Source organism: Tenrec ecaudatus, chromosome 14, assembly GCF_050624435.1.
Source record: "Tenrec ecaudatus isolate mTenEca1 chromosome 14, mTenEca1.hap1, whole genome shotgun sequence".
NCBI lineage: Eukaryota > Metazoa > Chordata > Mammalia > Afrosoricida > Tenrecidae > Tenrec > Tenrec ecaudatus.
In genome coordinates this window covers 12,035,184-12,058,153 of record NC_134543.1, presented here as the reverse complement: position 1 = coordinate 12,058,153, position 22,970 = coordinate 12,035,184, and the positions used below count along the sequence as shown (strand labels likewise).

At 54.1% G+C, this 22,970-nt stretch overlaps 1 protein-coding gene across 2 annotated transcripts in view; it reads right to left on the bottom strand.

The window, feature by feature from the left end:
• Window positions 1-469: 469 nt before the first annotated feature.
• The window catches only part of FBLN5 (fibulin 5), a 75,657-nt gene continuing 53,156 nt past the window's right edge, over window positions 470-22,970 (bottom strand). For both annotated transcript variants that reach the window (XM_075532087.1, XM_075532088.1), the window contains 4 exons: window positions 15,357-15,479; window positions 13,151-13,277; window positions 9,835-10,030; window positions 470-1,667 (listed from right to left, as the gene is read on the bottom strand). In XM_075532087.1, coding sequence (XP_075388202.1) covers window positions 1,506-1,667; window positions 9,835-10,030; window positions 13,151-13,277; window positions 15,357-15,479 — 608 coding nt within the window. In that variant the 3' untranslated portion in view covers window positions 470-1,505. The remainder of the gene's footprint in view (window positions 1,668-9,834; window positions 10,031-13,150; window positions 13,278-15,356; window positions 15,480-22,970) is intronic.

Here is a 22,970-nt window from a genome sequence, read left to right as displayed (position 1 = left end):
CCTCAGGCTGGTGGTTTCGAACTGCTGACCATGCAGATCGCAGCCCAACACATAACCCCCTGGGCTGCTCAGTACACGTCTACAAAATCCCAGTGCCAGGACCCTGCCCCAGACCAGCCCATTCAGGCTCTCAGGGGACGAGGCCCAGGGAATCGGGTTTCCTTCCAAAGCTCCCCTTGGAAGGAAGGGGTGGAAAGCAGGGGTTTGAGGAAACTTGCTTGAAGAAGGTCCCCGCCGCGGAGAGATGGCTGGTGATTTTGAAATGGAACAACTTGGGGCTCAGGTGGATGCTTCCTCCCAATGTCCCTGTCATGCTGTCTCTCTGCACGCCCCACCTCTGCCCACACCAGCCTGTCTGAGTCCTGAGTGATAAACCAGCGCTCTGGAGAGCTTCGAGAGCCAGCGCACAGCCCCCAGGTTGAAACCGATCCGGGCGAAGAAGCCACCAAGTCAAAATGAAGCCACCAGATGATCTCTTCAAACATTTAATTGGTTTGGAGACCTCCCACCTTCTGACTCAGTGGGGTTAAAAAATGCCAAAGAAAGCATGGTCTGGGAGGGGGCCTCCCATAGGGTCAGGAGAGACCAGTCCCTGGAGAAGGACATCGTGCTTGGGAAAGCAGAGGGGCAGCGAAAGAGAGGAAGGCCCTTCGACAAGACGGACTGGCACCGTGGCTGCAACTTTGGGCTCAAGTGTAGGACCCATTGTGAGGATGGTGCCTATAGTGGCTAAGGGTCAGCACCGACTCAATGGCACCCAACAACACCACCACCAAGTGGGGAGGAGACTGGGTTTGGGGAGACAGAACAGTACTGTCTGAAGGCTTGTGAAAGCATCCTACCGCCTCTTTTAAAATAAGAAAATAATAATAATAAAGCTCAAATAAACCATACAGAATTACATGGAGATACAAAGTGAGGGGCACACAGACTTCATCTATGACTGACAAGCCCAGACTCGGGGGGCAAGACCCGTCAGAGCCCTTCCCTCCTGCTCTGGGGTGTTGCCAGGGCTTTCTCTGCACACGCAAGCGGCACACTCGTAACCCGGTGTCCCTGCCCCACCCCAACCCTACCCTGCCCGGGAGCGTCCCGGGCCTTGGCAGAACAGCGAGGTGGCCAGGCACACAGAGAAGGCATGGAAGGGTGAGCAGCTGTTCACAGTCTTTGAACATAGACGTACACCCCAGTAAACTTAAACTAGTTTCTTTGATTAAAAAAGGGGGGGGGTGGAAAAGAACTTGGGGCCTTCCAAAATCACCGGGACCTCCCACTGGGGCCACGACCAGGCTTTTGGATAAGTGCGCCGTGGGCGCCGGCCACAGCAGGTCTTTGGAGTGGCAGTCTACAAGAGTACAGGTGGGGGGCCGGGCTGCAGGGGCCCACCCCTCAGGGAAACGGTCAGCAGGCAAGGCGCAACTGGGTCCGTCTGGCTCTCACTGGGGCGTGTCTCTTCTCCTGTCCCCGGCTGCGGGGAGAGGCTGGCACGGGTGCCCGCCCCAGGCTCAGAAGGGGTACTGTGACACATAGATCCGCAGCCGGATCACGGAGCTGCCTCTGAAGTTGATGACGGTGTTGACGGTGATCATTTCCAAGTCCAGCTGCATCTCCCGGGGCCCTTTGATGGGGCGGGTCATCACCAGGGTGGCACTGATGGGACCTGTTTGCTGAGGACACAAGGGAGAGCAGCGGGTTAGAGAAGACCTGACTGCAGGTGGGAGAAGGTGAGCCGGAGCCCAGGAGCTATCTGCTGAGCGGCAGCAGGGTGGGAGGAGGAGAGCAAGAGGCTGTCCCTCCGCCCATCTGAGATGCCCCCTGCGCCCTGTGCTGCCGTCAAACCAGCATCTGCACCCTTTGTCCACGCTCCACGTGGCTCCTTGTGGCTAACTTTCCAGGTCCCCTCTCAGAGGGGCCTTTTCTGATGCCCCAGTCTCAGTTGGAGTACCTGTGACCCTGCTACATAGATGTTCTTCTCGGCACAGGAGAGTGTTTAGTACCATCATCTCTGTTATTTACTTGGCCCAGGTCTGATGTCTGGGGTCCCACTGGACCTGTCCCGCCCCCTGCCTGAACCTGGCATGATGCTTGGCACCCAGTGAGTTCTTCACACATATATGCGGAATGAATGGGTGGACGGCTCAAGGAATGAACTGCAAGGCTTAGGGACATGCCTTTTCATCTCTAAAATGATAGTGTGGACCAGGTCCAGTGGTCCAACAAGTCACGGTTTTCTCCCAAACAGCATCAGAATCACCAGTCCATTCCCCCCCTGTCGACTCTGACTTCTCTCAGCCTCCTAGAGCAGAGTAGAACTGCCCTATTGGGTTTCCAAGGCTATAATCCCCATGGAAACAGACAGCCTCAACTTTCTTCCTCAGAGCAGCTTGTGGGTTTGAACTGCCGACCTTATGGCCAGCAGCTAAGTTCTTTAACCAGCGTGCTACCAGGGCTCCTCTCAAAAGCACATAGGACACCGTTTTAAAAGTAACGTTAGGGGCTCTTCCCCGGGTTTTCTGGTCCCGTCCATTCTCCAGGTGAGGCCTGGAGCCGGTGTCATTTGTTTAAGAGCCACTGGGTGGTTCTGAGGGGCTGGTGGCTGTCTGGATGCATTCTGAGCTCCGCCTTCCTATCACCCCACCACTGTGTCCTCTTAGATTGGAGAGGATAGCTCTCCTCCACTACAGCGTTTGAGAGGACCGATGCCGCCGAGTCCCCAGCACTCAGGAGGTGCTCTCTCAGCCACTGGGAAGGACATCCCTGACTTCATCCTCATAGGAACCTTCTCGGCCTTGCTACTCGAGGGTGATCCAGGAAGCTTATAAGGAATACCGACTCTCAGGCCCCATCTTGGCTACTGGGCCATGAACCTGCATTCCAACTAGACCCCCAAGTGTGTGCATCAAAGGCAGGGGAAAGTACAGGACCCGGGCCCCTGACTGCCCACATCCAAAGGCTGTTTGGGGGATGTCTCATAACTTCCCAAGTTCACGTGGGCAGGTCAAGGCCCAGCGAGGTTACATAATGGCTTAGGGCCACCAGAGGCCAGGGGTCCCCGTGGCATGTTTCTGTCAAATCCTTATTTTTTGCCGCCAACAGTTATGGAAGAGACCGATATTGGATATTCTTCTCCCTGGTGGTGGCAACTGTCTACAAGTCAGCCCCTGACTCCTGGAGACCCCCACTCCCACACCCCACAAAGGGCTAAGACACTCTCTGGTCCTGTTCCATCCCACGGCTCGTTGCAGATCCGGCTCTTGTGAACCCAAGGCTTCTCTGGGGCTAACCTGTGGAGATGGATCACTGCCTCTTTGTTCCTAGTTTGTCTTAGTCTGGAAGACCCCCTGAGGCCCGTGCCCATTGCTGTATCAGGAGAGGCTCCCTGATACACAGGTGGTGCATATCAGGAGCTGTGGCTGGAAATGAACCTGGTTCTCCCTCGTTGGCGGGGCGAGATTCTACCCCTGAACCATCCGCTTGTGTTTGTCTCTTCTCCCTAGCACTTCCTTAAGTGCCCTGATGACGCCATGGGTTATGTGTTGGGTTGCTAACGGCTAGGGCAGCAGTTCAAAACCACCAGCCACTCCGTGGGAGAAAGATGAGGCTTTATGCTCCCTTAAAGAGTTGTAGTCTACATGAAATTAATAATAATTTAAGATTTGTCAAGGGGTCATGAGAGTGGGAGGGGGCGGGGGGGCGTAAAAAGAGGAGCTGCTGCCAAGGGCTCAAATAGAATGTAAATGTTTAGAAAATAGTAGTGGCAACATCGATACAAATAGGTTTGATACAATTGATGCATGGATTGTTATAAGAGCTATAAGAGCCCTCCAATAAAATGATCTTTAAAAAAAAAAGAAGAAAGAATGTCGATTCCCCTCCCCATCCATCTCTGATAACTACTAGTAAACTTTGGTGTCTATTAAAAAAAAAAAAGAGGTACAGTCTTGGAAGTCCACAGGGGGCAGTTCTACCCTGTCCTATAAGGTGGCTAAGAGTTGGCATCAGCTGATGGCTGTGAAATGGAGTTAGGGAGCACTTCCTCAAAGCAGAGCTGTGTGGGGTCAGGGCGTTGTCCAACCCCAGGGCGCCTGGGAGGAACCAGCATCAGAGAGCAGGAACAGGTGGGCCGGCACTTCTAGGAAAGGCAGATCCCAGTGATTGGCTGGAAGCTGAAAGAGGTCTGGGGAATCGAGGTGTGTGGCTTATGTAAAGGACACCAGGTAGGTAACCATCTCAGGGACAAAGTACCTAATCAGCATGGTATGCACAGGCTTGCTTGTGCTTACTTATTAATCTGTCGTGCACAATTCTACCTGGTTTTCACATCACAGCTGTGGTGGAACCCAGGTGAAGTGGTGAGTGGCAGATGAGTCAGTAAACAAAAGTAAGGCCGGTGCACCTGGCTTGCTGTAAGCTGGTGTGTCCTGTGCTTACCGGTTAATCCAAGCCCTGTCTCCACAGAGGGAGGGTTCCCCATAAAAGCCTGAACGTCCCCTAGAACTACCCTGGGTATGACAAGGGCGGGCCTGGCAGACGGTGCCAGCCAGCTGCTGGGGCCTTCCCTGTCTGCTGGGCTATCAGCAGCCGGTAGCCACACCACTTCCTCTTGGCTCTGTCCCTCCTCGGTTCCCATTAGCATCTGCGTCACTGACACCTCCTGAAGCCGAAGGAGGCCCGCACTTCCTCATCAACCCTCACAAACCCCAGTGCCTCGGGCCAGGACTTCAGCGGGCACAGCCACACCAGGACATGCCCACGGTGTTTTCCTATCCAGCTAGCTCGCCGGCTTTCACTGTTTGCCTGAGCAAAGGCCAAGGCTGAGGCCAAGCTGTAGAAGCCCATTGAGAGGGAGATCCTGAGGGCCCAGCATGGGGGTGGGGGCGTGGAGCAACCGGAAGCTGCCCGGCTCTTCCTTTGGGCTTTACTGAATGTCTCTCCCCTTTGGACATAGCCTTGCTGGCCAGTAATCCCAACCTTCACCAGGGTCAGATCCTCCGCATCCTTGAAGGGTGTGCCCATATGCACAGTAGGGGGTCTGTGGTGGGCGGGGCTGCCAAAAGAGCCATTCTCCAGCCAGCTGTGAGAGCTGAGTCCAGTCCTGCATGAAACAGGCGACCCCAGAGCCATGAGTCATCTGTGGTCTTGGATGGCTTTGTGCCAAAGGACAATGCTCTGACCATGCCAACCACGCAGCTAAGACTTTTAATATAGTCTCTGATTCCACCCTCCTAACCTTACGTGACCAGTAGGTTCAGCACAGCACACGTGGGCAGAGAACTAGCCCATGACACCAGAGTGTTCACCTCCCACACTCGAGCCCCTACCCTCTGCTCTTCCCTCCGCCGCACTCTCTAGACTCCAGAACCATTCTGCCAGGCCCCTCCCTCTATAGGGGGGGGGGTCCCTCGAAGGCGCATTTCAAACTCCCAGGGCCCGACTCAAAACCACTGGTAGTGGCCCTTAATAAACATGGGTCACAACCGCACAGCCTGCCAGATGTAGGTCTGAACCCCATGACCAGGCTCCTTTTGGCTCTAGGTGTGTCCCCAAGGCACCTGGCCAAAGCCAGTCACCTGTTCTCTGGTGAGCATTCGGTGTGGGACAGACTACCAGCAGGGTACACGTGTGTGCGCATTCCGTGTGTGTGTTTCATGTGTGTGTGCATGCCCGCTTGTCTACTAGGTATGAGGGGGCTTTTAGCACTTGTGTAATAAAATCACCAAATCCCTGCGCCGCCATCCGACCCGATTTCCCACACAACGTTGCAACCCCTTCCCCAGCACTTCCCTATTTCCTCCCTCTCCCCCAGGGCCCAGGAGCTCAGGCCCCCCAGCGGCAGCAGCAGGAGCAGGGCGGTGACAACATCATCTATGCGACAGTGACTAAAGTGTACCCAGCACCTGTCACTACCAGGAGCCCCGGTGGCGCATGCTGGGCTGCATGTGGCACATGCTGGCACAGAGCCGGTCATTTGAGCCCCTCAGCCGCTCCTCAAGAGAAAGGTGAGCTGGCCGCGCCAGGACAGGTTTGTGGTCTCAGCACCTGGAGAACCAGGTCTCCTCTCCCATCTAGGCCCGTGAGGAGTTAGAGTCCACTCGGTAACTGTGGAGGGTTGTTTGTTGTTTTTTGCCATTGAGATTGCGCTCCTTTGACTGTGCCCGTGTGGAACCCGGACACGGCCCCCAGGCAGTCGCTGGAGCAGAGCAAGGGGACGCATGTAGTTTCAAGCCAGGAACCGTGTGTGTCAGGGCTGTAGCTTCTCACCACAAGTATTCAACCTGAGAAGCGGGGCTGGCTACAAAGAAAATTGCAGCATCGGGATTGGCTGAAGGCTGGTTAAGAACCTCTGGTATACGCGTGATACAGCCTTGCTTGCTGGAAGCCAGGAGAGCTTGAAACACCTGCTGATGAAAACCAAAGATGCCGGTCTTCAATGTGGATGACAGCTCATTGTAAATACAACATCTAGGCCAATAGACAAACAACACCATGAGAAATGGAGAAAAGATGAATGTTCTCCCGGATGTCATTTTGCTTGGATCCACAATCAATGCTCGTGGGAGCCGCTGTGAGCAATTAAATGACCTGTTTCACTGGCAAAGCTGTTGCCCAAGGACCTCTTTAAAGTGTCAAGAGCTACGATGCCCCTTTAAAGCAGCGGTTCTCAACCTGTGGGTCGAGGTCCTTTTGGGGGTCGAATGACCCTTTCACAGGCCTCGTCCAATTCATAGCAAAATGACAGTGATGAAGTAGCCATGGAAATAATTTTATGGTTGGGGGTCACCACCACATGAGGAACTGTCTGAAAGGGTCGAGGCCTGAGGAAGGTGGAGAACCCCTGCTCTAAAGCCATGGGATTTTCAATGGCCTTGTAATTCTGTGCAAGCCGGGCAGTGAATAGAGGGACTGCAGTAGGACTGAGACATTGGGATTAGGCTGTTATGGAAGAACACTGAAGGTACCATGGCTTCCCGAGGAACAAACAAAGACAGACGATCGGAACAGTCCTTAGAAGGGAGGGGGGTGAGGCCTGGTCTCCTGCACTCTGGACATGTCCTCAGGAGAGACCAGTCCCTGGAAAAGGACATCCTGCTTGCAAGCGAAAGAGTCAACGAAAAAGAGGAAGACTCTCAGTGGGATGGACTGACACAAGGGCTGTCACAATGAGCTCAGACGTAACCATTTGAGGACGGTGCAGGACCAGGAAGAGCTTCCTTCTGTTGTACAGAGGGTCGCTGTGAGTCAGAACAGACTCCATGGGACCCACCACCAACAACAACAACATTGCTATTGGGTGGTACTGCATGCATCGTCAAAAAGGATGTTTCAAGATCTATCTCGAAACACAATGCTGTCGGGGATACCTATACGCTTACAAGGAAGACCAGTGAAAACAACGGCTATTCAAATTCCAGCGCCAGCCACTAACGCTAGTGATGAAGCCAGGAGAAGGGAGGAGCTGCTGGTGACTGCGAGAAAGAACAGCCCAGGGTTCCCGGTGAGCCAGCAACAAGCCAGGACATGGGCCAAGGGACAATTCGAAAGTAACTGCAAGTGACCGGAAATCCTCTGGAATCAACCCGAGATGCCGTGTAGGTGGATGAGAGGGCAGGGGAGAAAGAGCAGGGTGAGAAGAAGGAGGCTATTGGACGGTTTCATCCCAACAAATCCCTGTTCTTGATGATAAAAAAAGCCGCCATTCTCTGTTCAGGAACTGCACTAAATAGATGATCTCCTTTAATCCTAAGGTAGAAACTATCATTATCCCCTCTTTGCAGAGGAGCGCAATGAGGCTCCAAAAGGTTAGGCAACACGTCCCAAAGTCACAGAGCAGGTAGCTGGGGAACCTACTGGAAGCGGGCCAGGATGGCTCCCAAGGGGTCTCCTGCAGCTTTGGGCAGGGGGAACATGTGGCCCCTCACTGTTGGACTTCTGCCTTTCTGCCCTCGGGCTCTGTGGCTACCCAGGGCCCCGCTCACCAAGCCCATTTGCTCGTGGTAGGTACAATCTTTGGACCTTTCAAACCAAGTACTGCCTCCTTGCCACCGCCCCTCCCCAAGTCTCCCTATGTCCTCTTACTAAGAAGGTTCTTTAGTCATTGTCATGGAATGCCTATGTCCCTGTCGAATCCTAGTATCCCCTTTTGAGTAAAATCAAATGATTACCATTCTCATAGCTGTGTGAGCCAGCCACAGCTCTACTTTGTCAGTCTCAAGGGTTCTCTAGCTGCTGTGATGACCAGGGCCCTAGCAGAAGCTTCCAGAAAGGCATTTTCTCCCCCATGGCTCCACCTGTAATACACGGGCCATACCCACTGTCTCCTGAAATAGACTCTCTGGAAATGAAGTTCTGGAATCTGTTCTTTTGGACAAGGGCCCTAGATGATTCTAATTCACAATGACAAGTGGAAGGTACCACACCAAGCCTGTGGTCTCTAGAGAGGGTGAGTACCCCAAGAGGCCCAGGCCAAGGAACTCGAGGATATAAATGGGAGGAAATGAGATGGATGTGGGAAGCCATCAGGTGCTCCACTGGAGAAAGGCAGGGCTTTCTACCCCCGTAATGAGTTGCCGTCTTAGAAACCTACAGGGGCAGTTCCACCCTGTCCTCTAGGGTCGCCATGAGTCAGAATTGACTCTACGGCAGTAAGAGTTGACAATTTTACTGGCATGGCTAAGCCAGTGCTGCCCAGTAGGACCTTCTGGGTTTATGGAAATGTTCTGCATCGAAGTTATCCAATACAGGAGTCACACATGGCCATGATGTACTCGGAACACGGCCAGTGGCACTGAGAAACTCAAGGATCATATTGTTTCATTTTAAGTTGTTGACTGCCAATGCAACATGTAGCTCATGGCTACTTTGTTGGACCACGCGGATAGAACCCACTTCTGGGAGCCGTGCCTGGACATACCCAGGACTGGAAACACCAGGAGAGCAGCTGGCTTGAAATGTCTGTACGGGATGTAACTGATGTTTCTAGATGTGCATGATGTTGGGATTAGCTGTCATGGAGTTTTTACCTAACCGTGGAGCCTGACTCATGACCCCATGGACAATGGAGTCCAGCACCATCCCTACAACCATTTGGTGGGCTGGACCATAGGGTGTTCATGGACTCATTTTGGAAGTAGATCTCCACACCTTTCATCCTTCTCCGTCTTAGCCTGGAAGCTCCACCTAAACCTGCCCAGCATCATAGCAACAAGCAGCCAGCCCTCCAATGATGAACAGGGGGTGACTGTGCATGGAGGGGGAACCTACTGGCCAGCAATCAAACCCCAAGGGCCACATTGAAAAATCCCAAACTCCCTGCCATTGAGTCAACACTGACTCCCAGTGACCCTATAGGACAGGGAGTGTCTGAGACTGTACCTCTTTATGAGAATAGCAAGCCCGGCTAGTGGTTTCGAACTGCTGACCTTATGATTAGCAGACCAATGTGTAACCATTATGCCACCAGGGATCCTGAGGCCCACATGGAAAGTGAGAATACTACTGAACCACCCCTGCCTGCTAGAGGTGCACTCGAGGTTCCTAAGGAGTATTTGTAACATAGGTGGATGGATAAAATCGGTATGTAAGTTGGTCTCCCCCACAGAACCTCCTAAGGCTCCAGGTTGGCCTTCCTCCTCACTTTTCAGAGGAGAATCCCCAGAGGAGAAGCATCTTCCCCAAGGTCACTGTAACCTTGAACTCCCGACTCCTACCCTCTCTGTTCCTCTCCCTCCCCACCAGCCCCTCTGAGCTGTCCTCTTCCCTGTGTATGGTAGCATGTTCCCAGGCTAGACACCCCCGCCCACCCCCCAGCCCCCATGGCCCGCCAGGTGCTCTCACCCGCATGTAGAATTCTCGGCCCTCGTTCCCAGACTTGATCTGGAAGATGTAGTAGGCCCCAGGGTAACGGGTCGTCGCTTGCATCTGGAAGATGTCAGCGGGAACTGAGCGTCCAGACACGACATCCATGTCACGATACAGGATGGTGAAGGGCTGGTCTCTGCAGCCGGGGTTCTCAGCAGGACACATGCAGCGGCTGTGGGACAGTGGAATCGGATGTACCACATGCCAATGAATCCCTTCTAGAACCTCCTCACTTAACAGACCCCACAGGGCCCCCCCACTGTCGTCATCCCAACACCATATCCGCAGAGCCGCTCAGGTCCTGGCTCTTGTCCAGCAGGTGGGGGAGCTGTCACCCAGCTCTGGCATGGTCTCTCTGGCTAATGGAACCTTCTAGTTACTCAGAAACACATCTTCAGCCTCTGCTTCTCAGAACTCCAGGGAGGTCTTTAAGGCCCTGACACTTGGCAAAATGTAACCTCTGATCACACAGCCCTTCACACACACACATACACACGCCGCCACCGCCACCACCATTCTCCACGACTCAGGGAGAATCTGTCAACATGAGAAGTGACACATGACGGACCCCAGTGCGTTCTCTTTCTCATTTAGTTCAGTCTGTGTGGAGACGGGCTCGGGCTTTCTGTTCAACAAGCAGAGCCTAGAACTCACTGTATACACAGAACCGTGGGAGACACTTCAGAGATACAGCAATCAGTCAGACCATGACGGCTGGTTGCTCACCTTCTAGTAGGAAGGAGGCAGCAAAGACATGGACATGAGTATCTCCCAACCAACCAGGTTGTTGGGAACACTGGAACAGCACTGTCATCGTCTCAAATCCCTGACTTTTTTTTTAATGAGTTGGCATAAGGAGCACATGACCCTTGCCATTTACAACTCCCCTTCACTCATCATGCTGTTCACGACCCTTCCAGACCATCAAAAACCTGAACAAGAAAAAGAGTCCAGAAAAGCAAAGCCACATATGGGAACCAGCAGACGAAGCTCCAACAGGCCAGCCTGAACCAGGAGATGGAAGCCAACATCCCACCGTAGAAGACGTAACCACCCCCAGTTTGCAAACACACACGGGGCAGAAACGGCATCTCCGAATGAAGAGTTTCTGTTGGAAGATCGGGATGATCTTTTATTCCCAAGGAAAGTCTGTTTTCAACCTCCCCTGACTCATCTCTAGCCCCCGACCCCGGACCCCACCCGGAGACATCGCCTAGTGGTGAGCGTCCACAACAGAATGGAGACTCCGGCACACACGGGCCGACCACGGGCCAGCGTGCTCCACTTCCTTGAGCTGCGCAGATATTTTCCTGTTTTTTTCTCCCAAATGTGTGTCCACTTCCTGCCTCTCTCCCATCATGTTCATTCTCCCAGCATTCCAGACTTCCCATTGAGTGTTACACGCTCCGTAGAGATGGCCGTGTTGGGTCCACACACACTTATCTGCACTCGGAGTCAGCAGGTTCACGTGGCTGGCCCTGTGGCAACCCTGACTTCATTGCGGAGGCCTGGACCAGAACCCGGGCCACCTCAACGCCTGTCTGTCTGTGTCCTGCTGGACAAAACTGGGAGTCAACTTCCTGTGTCTCCGGTGGCTCTCCCCTCACTTCCGATCTATCCACGCCACCCGTTCCAAAACACATTCCAAATCCAGCCGTTGTTCAGCACCTGGACTGTCATCACCTCTGCCTCGTAGCCTCTTGTCACCTCTCCCCAGACCCTGTGGCAGGTCCAGCCTCCACACAGCAGCCAGGGGTCCACGCGTTATGCCACCTAAGGCTCTTCGGGGACCACCCAGGCACCACGGGCAAAACACACATCCCTACTTCAGTCTCTACGTCAGCCATTCTCAACCTGTGGGTTGAGACCCCTTTGGGGTCGAACGACCCTTTCACAGGGGTCTCCCGATTCATAACAGTAGCAAAATGACAGTGATGAAGTAGCAACAAAAATAATTTTGTGGTTCGGGTCACCACATGAGGAACTGTACGAAAGGGTTGCGGCAGTAGGAAGGTTGAGATTATGCCTTGGGCTGCTAACTGCAAGGTCGGTAGTTTGAAACTACCGGCTTCTCCAAGGTACAAAGATGAGCCTTTCTACTCAGTACTTCAAGAATAAGAGTCTCAGAACCCCACTGGGGTAGCTCTACCTTTTCTCACAGGCCCACTGTGAGTCAGAATGCTCTCTATAGAGGCCAGGCTGGTGAGACTGTCTCCCCTACTTTGGACATGTCAGGAGAGACCAGTCCCTGGAGAAGGACATCACGCTTGGTTAGGGGGAGGGGCGGTCAAACAAGAGGAAGGTCCTCAAAGAGATGGATTGACTCAGTGGCTGCATTCCTCATGGGGTGGTGACCCCCAACCATAAAATTATTTTCGTTGCTACTTCATCGCTGTCATTTTGCTACTGGTATGAATCGGGCAACCCCTGTGAAAGGGTCGTTCCACTCCTGAAGGGGTCGCGACCCACAGGTTGAGAACCGCTGCCCTAGGACACAGTGTAGGACACTCACAGGGGCAGTTCTCCTCTGTCCTACAGGGTCGCCGAGTCAGGTTCAGCTCAGTGGCACCCAGCACAGACAGCACCTTCACTCAGTAGTGGTGTTTCCACGTTAATTCCCTCCTCAAGATGGAGGGCTGGAGGGCCAAACATCCAGTCTTTCTGGTTTGATACCCCTGCTGAGAATCTGCCCTTCCACATCAGATACCCTGAATCAGAACCCTCTGTGGTCTATAAGAACCACCTGGGAGCCTGGTCAAGTGCGGATGCGGATTCACGCCGTCTGGAAAGAACTGGTCTGAAGCCCTGTTCTGAGGCCATCTGGTGACTTGGTGGAATGCTGGCCAAGGGAACAAGGGTATAATGTCTGGTAGCAGGAGCTCTCTGGAGAATTCTAGAGGCCACGCCCCCCCTCTCCCAACTTGCTCAGGTGCAGTCCAGGGAGACTCACTCGGGAGCCTGTGTGAAACCAGCCCCGGCCCCACCTGGACCAACTTTTCAGGCCTTGAGTCCCCAGCAGAGTTGGTGAGGAGACAGCAAGGGCCTGAGCTGCCTCTGCTCAGGCAACTTTCCGGAGGATGTTCCCGGGACGCTGGCCCGGGTGGGGGCGTGAAGGAGGAAGGGTGTGTGTGCAGGGCCGTTAGGAGGCACAGGGAGGAATGCTGACCAGGAGCACAGAGGTGACTGCTGCTTCAAACACATCCTCAGAGGAGGACGCTGAGACCCAGCCCGCCCTTCCCTGAGCTGCCTTCCTGCTCCCCACCCCCGAGTCACAGGGACAGTCCAGGCTCACTTGTCACTGATGCGCAGGTAAGGCTCCTCGCAGCGGATGGGGTCGATGCACTTGAAGCCGCCTTGCAAATTGTAGCAGGTCTGGTGCAGGTTGCAGGTGTGGTTTCTATGCTCACACTCGTCGATGTCTGAAAGGCAGGGCAGAGGCAAGGATGAAACAGGCCGACCCAGGCGGGGCTCTGGGCAGGCACGGAGGCCTGGGAAGGGTGGGCACAGTGGCCTGGCCCTTACTGCAGGGCCCCGGGTGGCAACAGAGCACTTGGCCTGTGGCTAGTCCAAACAGATGTGCTGTGTGAATACCCGTGGGCTTTGATGACGCCGGTGGGAAAAGAATATGCCAGATCATACTTCATCAATAATTTTATACTGGCTGCGGGTGGAAGTGAAGATGTCTTGGAGTCTGTGGTGTGAGGGAACGTTTATTTTACTTGTTTCTTTTCACTGGGATTGGAAGGAAAGCCTACGGAACGTGTTGGTTTTCCATTCAACAACCCTGCTTTGTAACCTCGAGAGAAGCCCCCATAATGCAACAGTGTGCATCCGACAGCCCGCCCCCCTCACCCCCGAGTTTGCTTTCTTCCCTTCCTGCCTTCAGAGCTGCATCCCTGGATGCACGCTGCCCTTGGGTCTCCTGCAATCAGTTGTTCTAAGGAGTGTGTGCACCTGCTCCGTGTGGTGAGATTTTTTTAAATTAAAAATTATTTTCCTTTCTACTCTCTTAATGTGGCTTCTGGAAGCATCTCAAGCTCCCTGTGCAGCTCACACTGGGAGTCTGTGGTACATGTGTATGCCTGGCGGCATGAGCACTTGCTTGGCCTTGGGATGAGGCAAGTTGTCTGGGAGGCTACAATTGGGTGGTCACAGGGCCCCCAGCTTTCCCCAGTGACCGTGACCCATCTAGAGAAGCCCCATCCCTTGCCAGCCTGGGGCCCTGAGCCTCTGAAGGACCCAGCACTCAGAGATGTGAGGTCTCCCCAGCCCCTTGGCTTCTAGGAAGCCAGCAGTCCAGGCCCACTGTCCATCCACAGGTGAATGGATACCATCTATCAGGCCCCTGGCAGCATGGTGATCATGCTCCTACTCAACTGCTAACAGAAAGCTCAGCAGTTCGAACCCCGCCCCTGCTGCTGCATGTGAGAAAGCAGTGTCAGTCTGCTTCTGTAAAGACCTGCAGCCTGAGAAACCCGGGGGTGGGGTGGGGGGCAGTTCCGCCCTGGCCTGTAAGATTGCTATAAGTTAGAGTCCACGTAAGGGGAACGGGGGTGGTTCGAGTCCACAAGTACAATGGGCTTACTCGGCCAGGCAGAGAAGCACCGCCCTAATGGGTGGCATGTGGGTGAACCTTGGAAACAATCGGCTGCGTGAAAGGAATCGCACAGTAGGACAACTCAGGGATCTGCAACTATACGGAAGCCCAAGGTCATGGGTGGTTGCCAGGGGTCAGAGGAAGGGGGTGGCTGCAGAATTGATCGCTGGCAGTGGAATAATGAGGCAAGAGATAGGGATTGCCCACACGAAGGGTGGCATCCTGTCCTTCCACTGTGGACGCAATCATGTCAATGCTGTGAATTGACACACACATTTGTGTGTGTTTCTGTGAACCACAGTAAATAAACTCACTGCCATTTAGCTAACTTCTGCCGCCTAGTGACCCGCTAGGACAGGGTAGAACTGCCCCTGGGACTTCTTCGTCAAGGGGGTAGAAAGCATTGTCTTTCTTCCTCGGAGTGGCTGGTGGTTTCAAAGTGCTGGGCTGTGGTTACAGCCCGACACATAACCCATGACGCTGCCAGGCTCCCTTTACCACAATAAATAAATAGACTGACTAGCTGTGGATTCCTAGAGAGCAGAGGGTGCATCTGACACGTGGGATGGAGATACAGTGGCCAGGCTGCCCTCCAGACCCTAGAAAACCAAGCAGGCTGTCACATGAGAGCTCTTGACTGGGTGGGGAGCATCCTCAGAGAGGCTGCAAACACCTGCCTGTGGGGACCAGAGCCAGTCACCCTAGGGGAGGCCGACGGCCAGGCAGCTCCATCCAGGCATGTAAGTGGCCTGTGTCCTTTCTGGGGCTACAAGGTGGGTCTCAGGGCAAGAAACACTTGCCCCTCTGTCTACCTGTAGCACTCACTAAAGCCACCCACAGTTCCCCCCAGGTGACCCCTGAGGCAGGCCCACCCCAGCTGGCACCCCTTGTATGGCCTTACCCTGGCAGCTCCGGCTGTCCTCCAGCAGGATGTAGCCAGGTGGGCAGGAGCAGAAGTACGTGCCAGGCTGATTCACACACTCGTGCTGACACAGGAACTCGGAGAAGCTGCACTCATCCATATCTGGGGGTGACAAGGTACAGCTTCGGTGGACGATCACAGACTATTGGGAGGTGGCGAGGCCAGCTACACAATCCCCTTCTCTCTGCTAATGGGGCTGGCAGCTTTCCTGCCAACAAGTTGTTAGTCACATCTTGACTGCTTCTCCTGATGGGGCACTCACTACCCATCGAGGAAACCCATTGCTCTTTGGACCAGAACCCTCTTTTCACACGGATCTCCCCCTTCCTCCTGCCTCTGGTTCATCTATGTCATCTGTTAGTTACTGACTCATTTCACCATGTCAGTGAACTCACCCTCCACCTGACACCGACCTGACCCAGGACCTGACGCTCTTTTGCTCACGGGGGCTTTCTGGGTGCTGGGCTCCTTTCTCAAACCCCAAACACATCTGCTGGCTTCCAGAGGCCCTGTCTTCCCAAGGGGCAGCCTCAGCAGTGCCAGCGGCCCCCCTCCACCAACCCTGCTCCCTCTGAGTAGCTCCACTATCTCATGTTGAAAACGCAACACAGAAAGTGACGTATCCACCAGACCTGCAAGGTGTAGGTGTAGGTGTAGGTGTAGGAGTGTGTGTGTGTGTGTGTGTGTGTTAGAGAGAGAGAGAGAGAGAGAGAGAGAGAGAGAGAGAGAGAGAGAGAGAGAGAGAGAGAGAGAAAGAGAGAGGAAGGAAACAGTTACTATCGGATGGATTGCAACTCCAGGCAACTGCATGTGTGTCACAGTGGACTTCTCGGTGGCTGATTTTGTTGGAAGTTGGTCTCCAGTACTGTGCCTCCGGGTGAACCCAGACCTAATCTTTGGGTTAACCATTTGCATCTCTCAGGGGCTCCTCCTAGGGCCATACCAACTGCCCCCGCATCACTCCAGTTCCTCTCAAGCCCACGGGACAGAGACCTGCCCCAGGGAGGTTCAAAGGCCGCAGACTTGGTAGAGGGCACGGTCTTTCTCCCAGGGAGTTGCTGGTTGCTTTAAACCGCCAGTCTTTCAGTTAGCAGCTGAGCACTTAAACCACAGTGCCACCAGGCAGCTGCTTCCATCTGGCCAAGGAATAGCATCATATTGGTGTCAAGAGACCTCCCCAGAGAGAAAGCCCTGGGCTGTGGGAGGGTGGGGTGCGATGGTCTCTCGGAGGCGCTCTGGGAGCCGGGATCTGTGAGCAGCCAGGGCTGGAGAGGCAGGGTGTGGAGGGGGAGTCGGAGCCCACGTGACTTTCCCGTGATGTGCCTGGGTGGGCCGTGGCCATGGCTGCAGGGGCAGGCGGGCCCGAAGAGCCAGCTCCTCGGCACACACAGTGTTTGGCTCCGAAGCCCCCGTCCGAGCCTCCTTCAACAAGCAGCAGCCAGAGAAAACATGTTTTTCTTGCATTTGTTGTTTCCCGAAAGCTTCACTGCCTCCCCCATGTGACATGTCCTCGGAACACTCCGCCACTCCCAGGCCGCCGGTGGCTTCAAGCACCCCAAGCGGGTGCGTGTCACCACCAATCGGGTGCTGCTCTACCGGGACAGGATTCCGGGGTCCCACACCCAGAGCTCCCCCTGCCACTCTGCGGGGCCTCTGAGTGCCAGTGTGAGAATAGAGATGGAGTGGGAGAAAACCATTCCTTAAGGAGTATGACCTCTGTCACAGCCCACCGCCCACCTCTTGGTCCCTGGCGGAGGGCCCCATCGCCTCTGGCCCAACCCATCAAGCCCCAAAGCACCCTGTTCCCTGGTCATCCCCTACTCCACCCTGTTTCATCCCCACCTCAGCCCTTAGCTAGTTACCCCCACCCACGTTTACTCCCGTGCCGGGCGGCCCCGTGGGGCTGCTCAGAGCAGAACTGTGTCCACGCGGCTTTTCCTGGCTGATGGTTTTTCAGAAACAGATCGCCAGGCCTTTCTGCAGGCGTGCCTCCGGGGAAACTCAAACGACCAACCTTTGGTTTCACAGCTGAGCATGCCAACAACCCACATCACACCCACCACCCCTGTGCCTAGAAACAAACAACACACTCACTGCCATGAAAACGAGGCTGGCTCATGGCGACTGTGCAGGACACGGTAGAACTGTCCCTGTGGGTTTCTGAAACGAACTCTTTACAGAGCAGAAAGTCTCCTCTTCCTCCCATGGAGAGGCTGGTGGTTTTGAACTGCTGGCCTTGGGGCTAGCCCATTATGCCACCATACGGGTTTTCTTACACCACTCAGGAGGCCTTTCACGTCACCTGGGAGGTGCTGTCATGAGCCCCATCTTATGAAGGGAACACTGAGGCTTACGGGACTGGTCACAACTCGAGGTGTCACTGAGCAAGTCCACGTGACCGAGCCTGCCCCATGGTGTTTTCTATGCTGCAGTATTTCCAGGGACAGATCACCAGGTAGCAGTCAACCCCTTCCATGCCTCCCTGCCTCCTTGCCAGAAAACCAGGCACACCACCATCATGAGACCCCCCAGAACAGGGTAGAACTGCCTTTGGGGGTCTCAGAGACTGTCACTCTTTACGGCAGGGGTCCTCCAACTTTTTAAACAGGGGCCCAGTTCACTATCTCTCAGACCTGGTTGGAGGGCCAGACTATAGTTCTAAAAAAAAAAACAAACTATGAACAAATTCTTATGCACACTGCACATATCTTATTTTGAAGTAAAAAAACAAATGGGGCAAAAACACCCAGTGGGCCGGATAAATGTCCTTGGTGGGCCGCATGTGGCCCACGGGCCGTAGATTAAGGGAATAGAAAACTCCCCCTTTCTCCTGTGGAGCAGCTGGTGGTTTTGAACTGCTGGCTTGAAGTCAGCAGCCCAGAGCATAACCACTAAGCCACAAGGGCTCTTTGATTTATTTCCCTGAAAAATCAGAGCACTCTTGGTTTTGGGGTTTTGGTTGTTTTTTTTTTTTTTCTTTTTACATCCCATCCCATCCCCCAAAGCAGGGCCAGTTCCAGTGCAGCTGGAGAGGGCAGCATTCGGCCCCACCTCCCATCCCATCCCCTCCGGCAGGGCAGGGCTCCACTGGCCCAGCTCAATCCTGGGACTTGGCTGAGGGCTGCAGCTCCACCCACCACTGCAAAACTGAGCTACAGGCTGGGTTTCTGGCAGGGAGGACACACTAGGCCATTTCCATTTATCCACATGAAGGACTGGCTTCCAGGTTCTGCCCCCTGAATCCTCGGGAGACAGGGCTAAGAAAGGTCAGGCCAGCATGGAGGGCCGCCCAGCTTTGAGAGATGGCACAGTGGGGCTGCAGCTCCTAGAGACTACAGACAAGAATGGACAGGGAGGACGGGCTGGGGAGGAGAGGACCCCACTCTCCACCGGTCACAGGGTGCCCCCTGGCCAGCCTGGCTATAAAGCCTGCAGTAGCCAGGGGTGACCACAAGGCTTCTGGGGAAGGGGCAGCATGGTGGACAAGGAGGCAAAGTGAGTGTCCTGAGCATCCATGTCCACCCACCAGGACAGTCACACCTTGAAAAGCCAACGCTATCTCACACATCCACCGGGCAGTGAGGTTTTCTCCTCCCGCCGAGAGCTACAGTCTCAGAAACCCACAGGGGAAGTTCTAGGCTGTCCGATAGGGTCACTGTGAGTCAGGATTGGTTCGATGGCAGGTGAGTTTGGTTTTTATAGCCGTCATCTTTGTAACTCCCACCAAATTCCTTTTTCCTGATGGGTTTGAGCAAGTGGAGGTAGAGGGAGACGCTGATAGAATCCGGCCATGAGTGGTTGGGCACAGGGCTCACTCCAAGTGCCTTCTTGCAGGATACACAGCGAGCCACGTCAGACAGAAGCAGGAAGTGGGGCCCTCACTATGGGGAGGGGAGGAGAGCCAGGAGTGAAGCATGTCCTTGGGACCCTGAGATCCCTGGGCATTGAGCCTCATGGATCCAGAAGACACCAGGGACAGCAGCAGAACCAGAAACCAGAGCATGAGACTGTGTGGTAGTGACATCATCTGGTGTCAATTTGGGACTTGAGAGGATTAAGAGTGAAGGGGTGGGGTCCAGTCTGTCAATGAGGCCTCTGTGGGCATGGCCTTCCCCTGAGGATTCTGGGGGAAATCTGGATTTTCCTCCTTGGGAGGTGGGAGACAGACTCTCTTGGCTCACTCCCTTGGAGACTCTTTACTGGCAAGACACATGGCCCTATGCTGATAGACCCCATGCCTGGGAACTGGAAAAACCACGTGGAGACCCCTGCCAGCGTTGAGAATGCTTACAATGCCACTGGATCCAAAGACTTTCTACCCACTGGCCTGTGATCATCCTGCATTGCATGTGTGTCATTGCATGTGTTTTGTAAGTTTGAAGAGGACTTTATAGATTGGCATCGGACATATGGGCTTAGACTGGACTGGGTTGGGATGCTTAATGTACAATTACCTTTTATATAAAATTCCCTCTTATACACGTATGAGTTTCTATGAATTTATTTCTCTAGTATACCCAGACTAACACAGAGTGGGGGCTTCTCAGCTCACAGAGCAAGTGAAGCTGAGGGTATTGGGACAGAAAGGCAGCTTGTGGAGTAGAGTACATCCAGGCACTTAATTGAGGGAGCTAGACCTGAGGCTTATGGTGCACTGGGCATTTATTGTCATCTCAGGGCAGAGGCCAGGCCCAGGGTCTGAGGCCAGAGGGGCCTGCCTGCAGGTGCCACAGAGGAGAGGTGGTTCCAACTCAACTGATATCCTGAGTCTTCCTCCCCTGAGCTGTAACCTGCTGACTTCCTTAACAAACACCTGATCACAAAGTGTGTCTGAGTTCCGCGTGGCCATGCAATGAAGTGTGGAGCCCAGCTGGGAAGTGGGGAACGCTGCAGGCAGCACAGCGGTGTCAGAACTGGAGAGGGAGAGGGGTTGACCCCAGCCTCAGAGGAACCGGCCGTGGGTCCCTGGTGTGGATGACTCTGGTGACCAACTCTCCTGCCCCAGATGAAATTAGAGGGGGTCAGACAGAGCTGCCCCCAGACCCTGTCCTTACAACGACCTTGTCTCACACCCTGCAAGGCACCTGCAAGCACTGGGCGTGCCCCAGGGAAGGGGAATGAACAGATGACCATGCTGAGGGTCACCTGCTGGTTCAATCTTCATGATCATCCCATGTGGGTTTGGGAGGCAGGGGGGGGTGGTGAATAAGAAAAATGTGGCTCTCCACTCAAGTACTCCCTCAACGCAAGAACACTTGGTTCTATTAAACTGGCATTCTATGATGCTCACCTTCCCGACACAATCGCTGAAGACAAAGCAGGTGAATAAGCAAATGTGGCGAAGAAAGCTGATGGTGCCCGGCTATCAAAAGATATAGCGTCTGGGGTCTTAAAGGCTTGTAGGTAAACAAGCGGCCATCTAGCTCAGAAGCAACAAAGCCCGCATGGAAGAAGCACACCTGCCTGTGTGATCATGAGGTGTTGAAGGGGTCAGGTATCAGGCATCATCAGAACAAAAAGTCATATCTTTGTGAGTGAGTGGGGAGTGCAGAGTGGAGACCCAAAGCCCATCTGTAGGCCACTGGACATCCCTTTACAGAAGGGTCTCAGGGAGGAGATGAGCCAGTCAGGGTGCAGGGTAGCAATGATGAAACATACAACTTTCCTCTATTTCCTAAATGCTTCCCCCGCCCTCCCCACTATCATAATCCCAATTCTACCTTACAAATCTGGCTAGACCAGAGGATGTACACTGGTTCAGATAGGACCTGAAAACACAGGGAATCCAGGGTGGACGATCCCTTCAGGACCAGTGGTGTGAGTGGTGATACTGGGAAGGTGGAGGGAGGGTAGGTTGGAAAGGGAGAACTGATTACAAGGATCTGCATATAATCTCCTCCCTGGGGAACGGACAACAGAAAAGTGGGCGAAGGGAGACGTCAGACAGGGAAAGATATGACAAAACAATAATTCATAAATTAGCAAGGGTTCATGAGGGAGGGAGAGCGGGGAGGGAGGGGAAAACTGAGGAGCCGATTCCAGGCGCTTGGGTGGAGAGCAAATGGTTTGAGAATGATGAGGGCAATGAATGTACAAATGTGCTTTATACAATCGATGTATGTATGGATTGTGATAAGATTTGTATGAGCCCCTAATAAAACGATTAAAAAAAGGAAGGAAAACTGTGGGTCAGACCTGGAAGCTCTCTGGCCTCAGCGTCATCTCTCCCAGACAACCTCTGGAGGGTTCACACCCTGTGCACGTCTGCAGGTCACGGTGCTAACCTGCCCACACTTCCTAGTTCCTGGACCCACAGGCCCCAGAAAGTGCCATGAAATCGAGGAAGAAAGTAGCCACTCAGGCCAGAGGCTCTTTGACGGCTGCTTCTGGGGCTAACGAGTCACTGTGTCATGGGTCCCAGGCCCTCTGTGACCGCCTACTCATTGGCTCTGCCTCCCCTGGCCCTAGCCCTGAGAGGAGGAGAGCTCTGTCCCCGGAGCAGAGACCAGTCCAGTCCCAAGAAAGGCTGTCACACAGACAGGTCTCCTTCCTCTGGGATGGCTCTTGTTACACTGAAGCTCAGGAAGGAGAGAGAGAGAGAAAGAGAGAGAGAGAGACTCCAAGTTTCCAACCTGATGCGGGCCAGTCCCATGCGTTACGGAGCAGAACTGAGCTTCATACACTCTGGACTAGATGGCCACTTGTTTATCTTCGAGCCTCCAAGACCCCAGATGCTATATCTTTTGATAGCCGGGAACCATCAGCTTTCTTCACTACCTTTGCTTATGCACATGTTTGTCTTCATTGATCGGATCAGGAAGGTGGGCACCCACTGATACGATTTTTAGTTCTTTGATGTCTGATAACTGGTCCCTTCTACACCTCGTGGTCAGACAGGCTGCTGTGCTTCTTCCATGTGGGTTTGAATGGCCACCCTTTTGGTTCTCAGCTGAGCACAAACCCTTAGGGCCCAGTTGAACGGGGCACTACCAGGCACAGACATGTGCGCATTGTGGCCCTTCTTTTTAAGGAATCCACAGTCTGGAATGGCTTGCTATCTACGTGACAGCTGTATTTTAACTTGGGGTGAGGGGCTGAGTAGGGGAGGGCATGTGGGAGGGCAGCAAAACCATGGAGGAGATGGGTTGACAGAGTGGCTGCACCCGTGGGCTCCAAGAGAACAGCCAGGGTGAGGATGGCCGGGGCGGGGCAGCACTGCATTTTTGGGCACGGGGTTGCTGGCAGCCAAAACTAACGAGGCCAGCAAGTCAGCATGGGCGGAAAACCGGAGCTTGTTGGGAGTGAAAGACATTTATGAAAGCTGACCGACCAAAGCCATCGCCTGGCTGTTCTGTGAGGATGATGCTCATTCCACACTTGTCCGTCCATTATTCTAGAACCACTGAGGGCCTGCTCTGCCCACCAGGCACACGGACAGGGTTGGGAGCTTCCCAGAGGGTTGTCCACGTCCAAACACACACACACACACCATCACCGCCCCTCTTGGGATGTGCCATCATGCTATCTGTCCTGTCTGTCCTGTCCCCAGGCCTGGAGTCAGTGCAGAGGGAGGTCAAGCAACGCTCAAGCCAA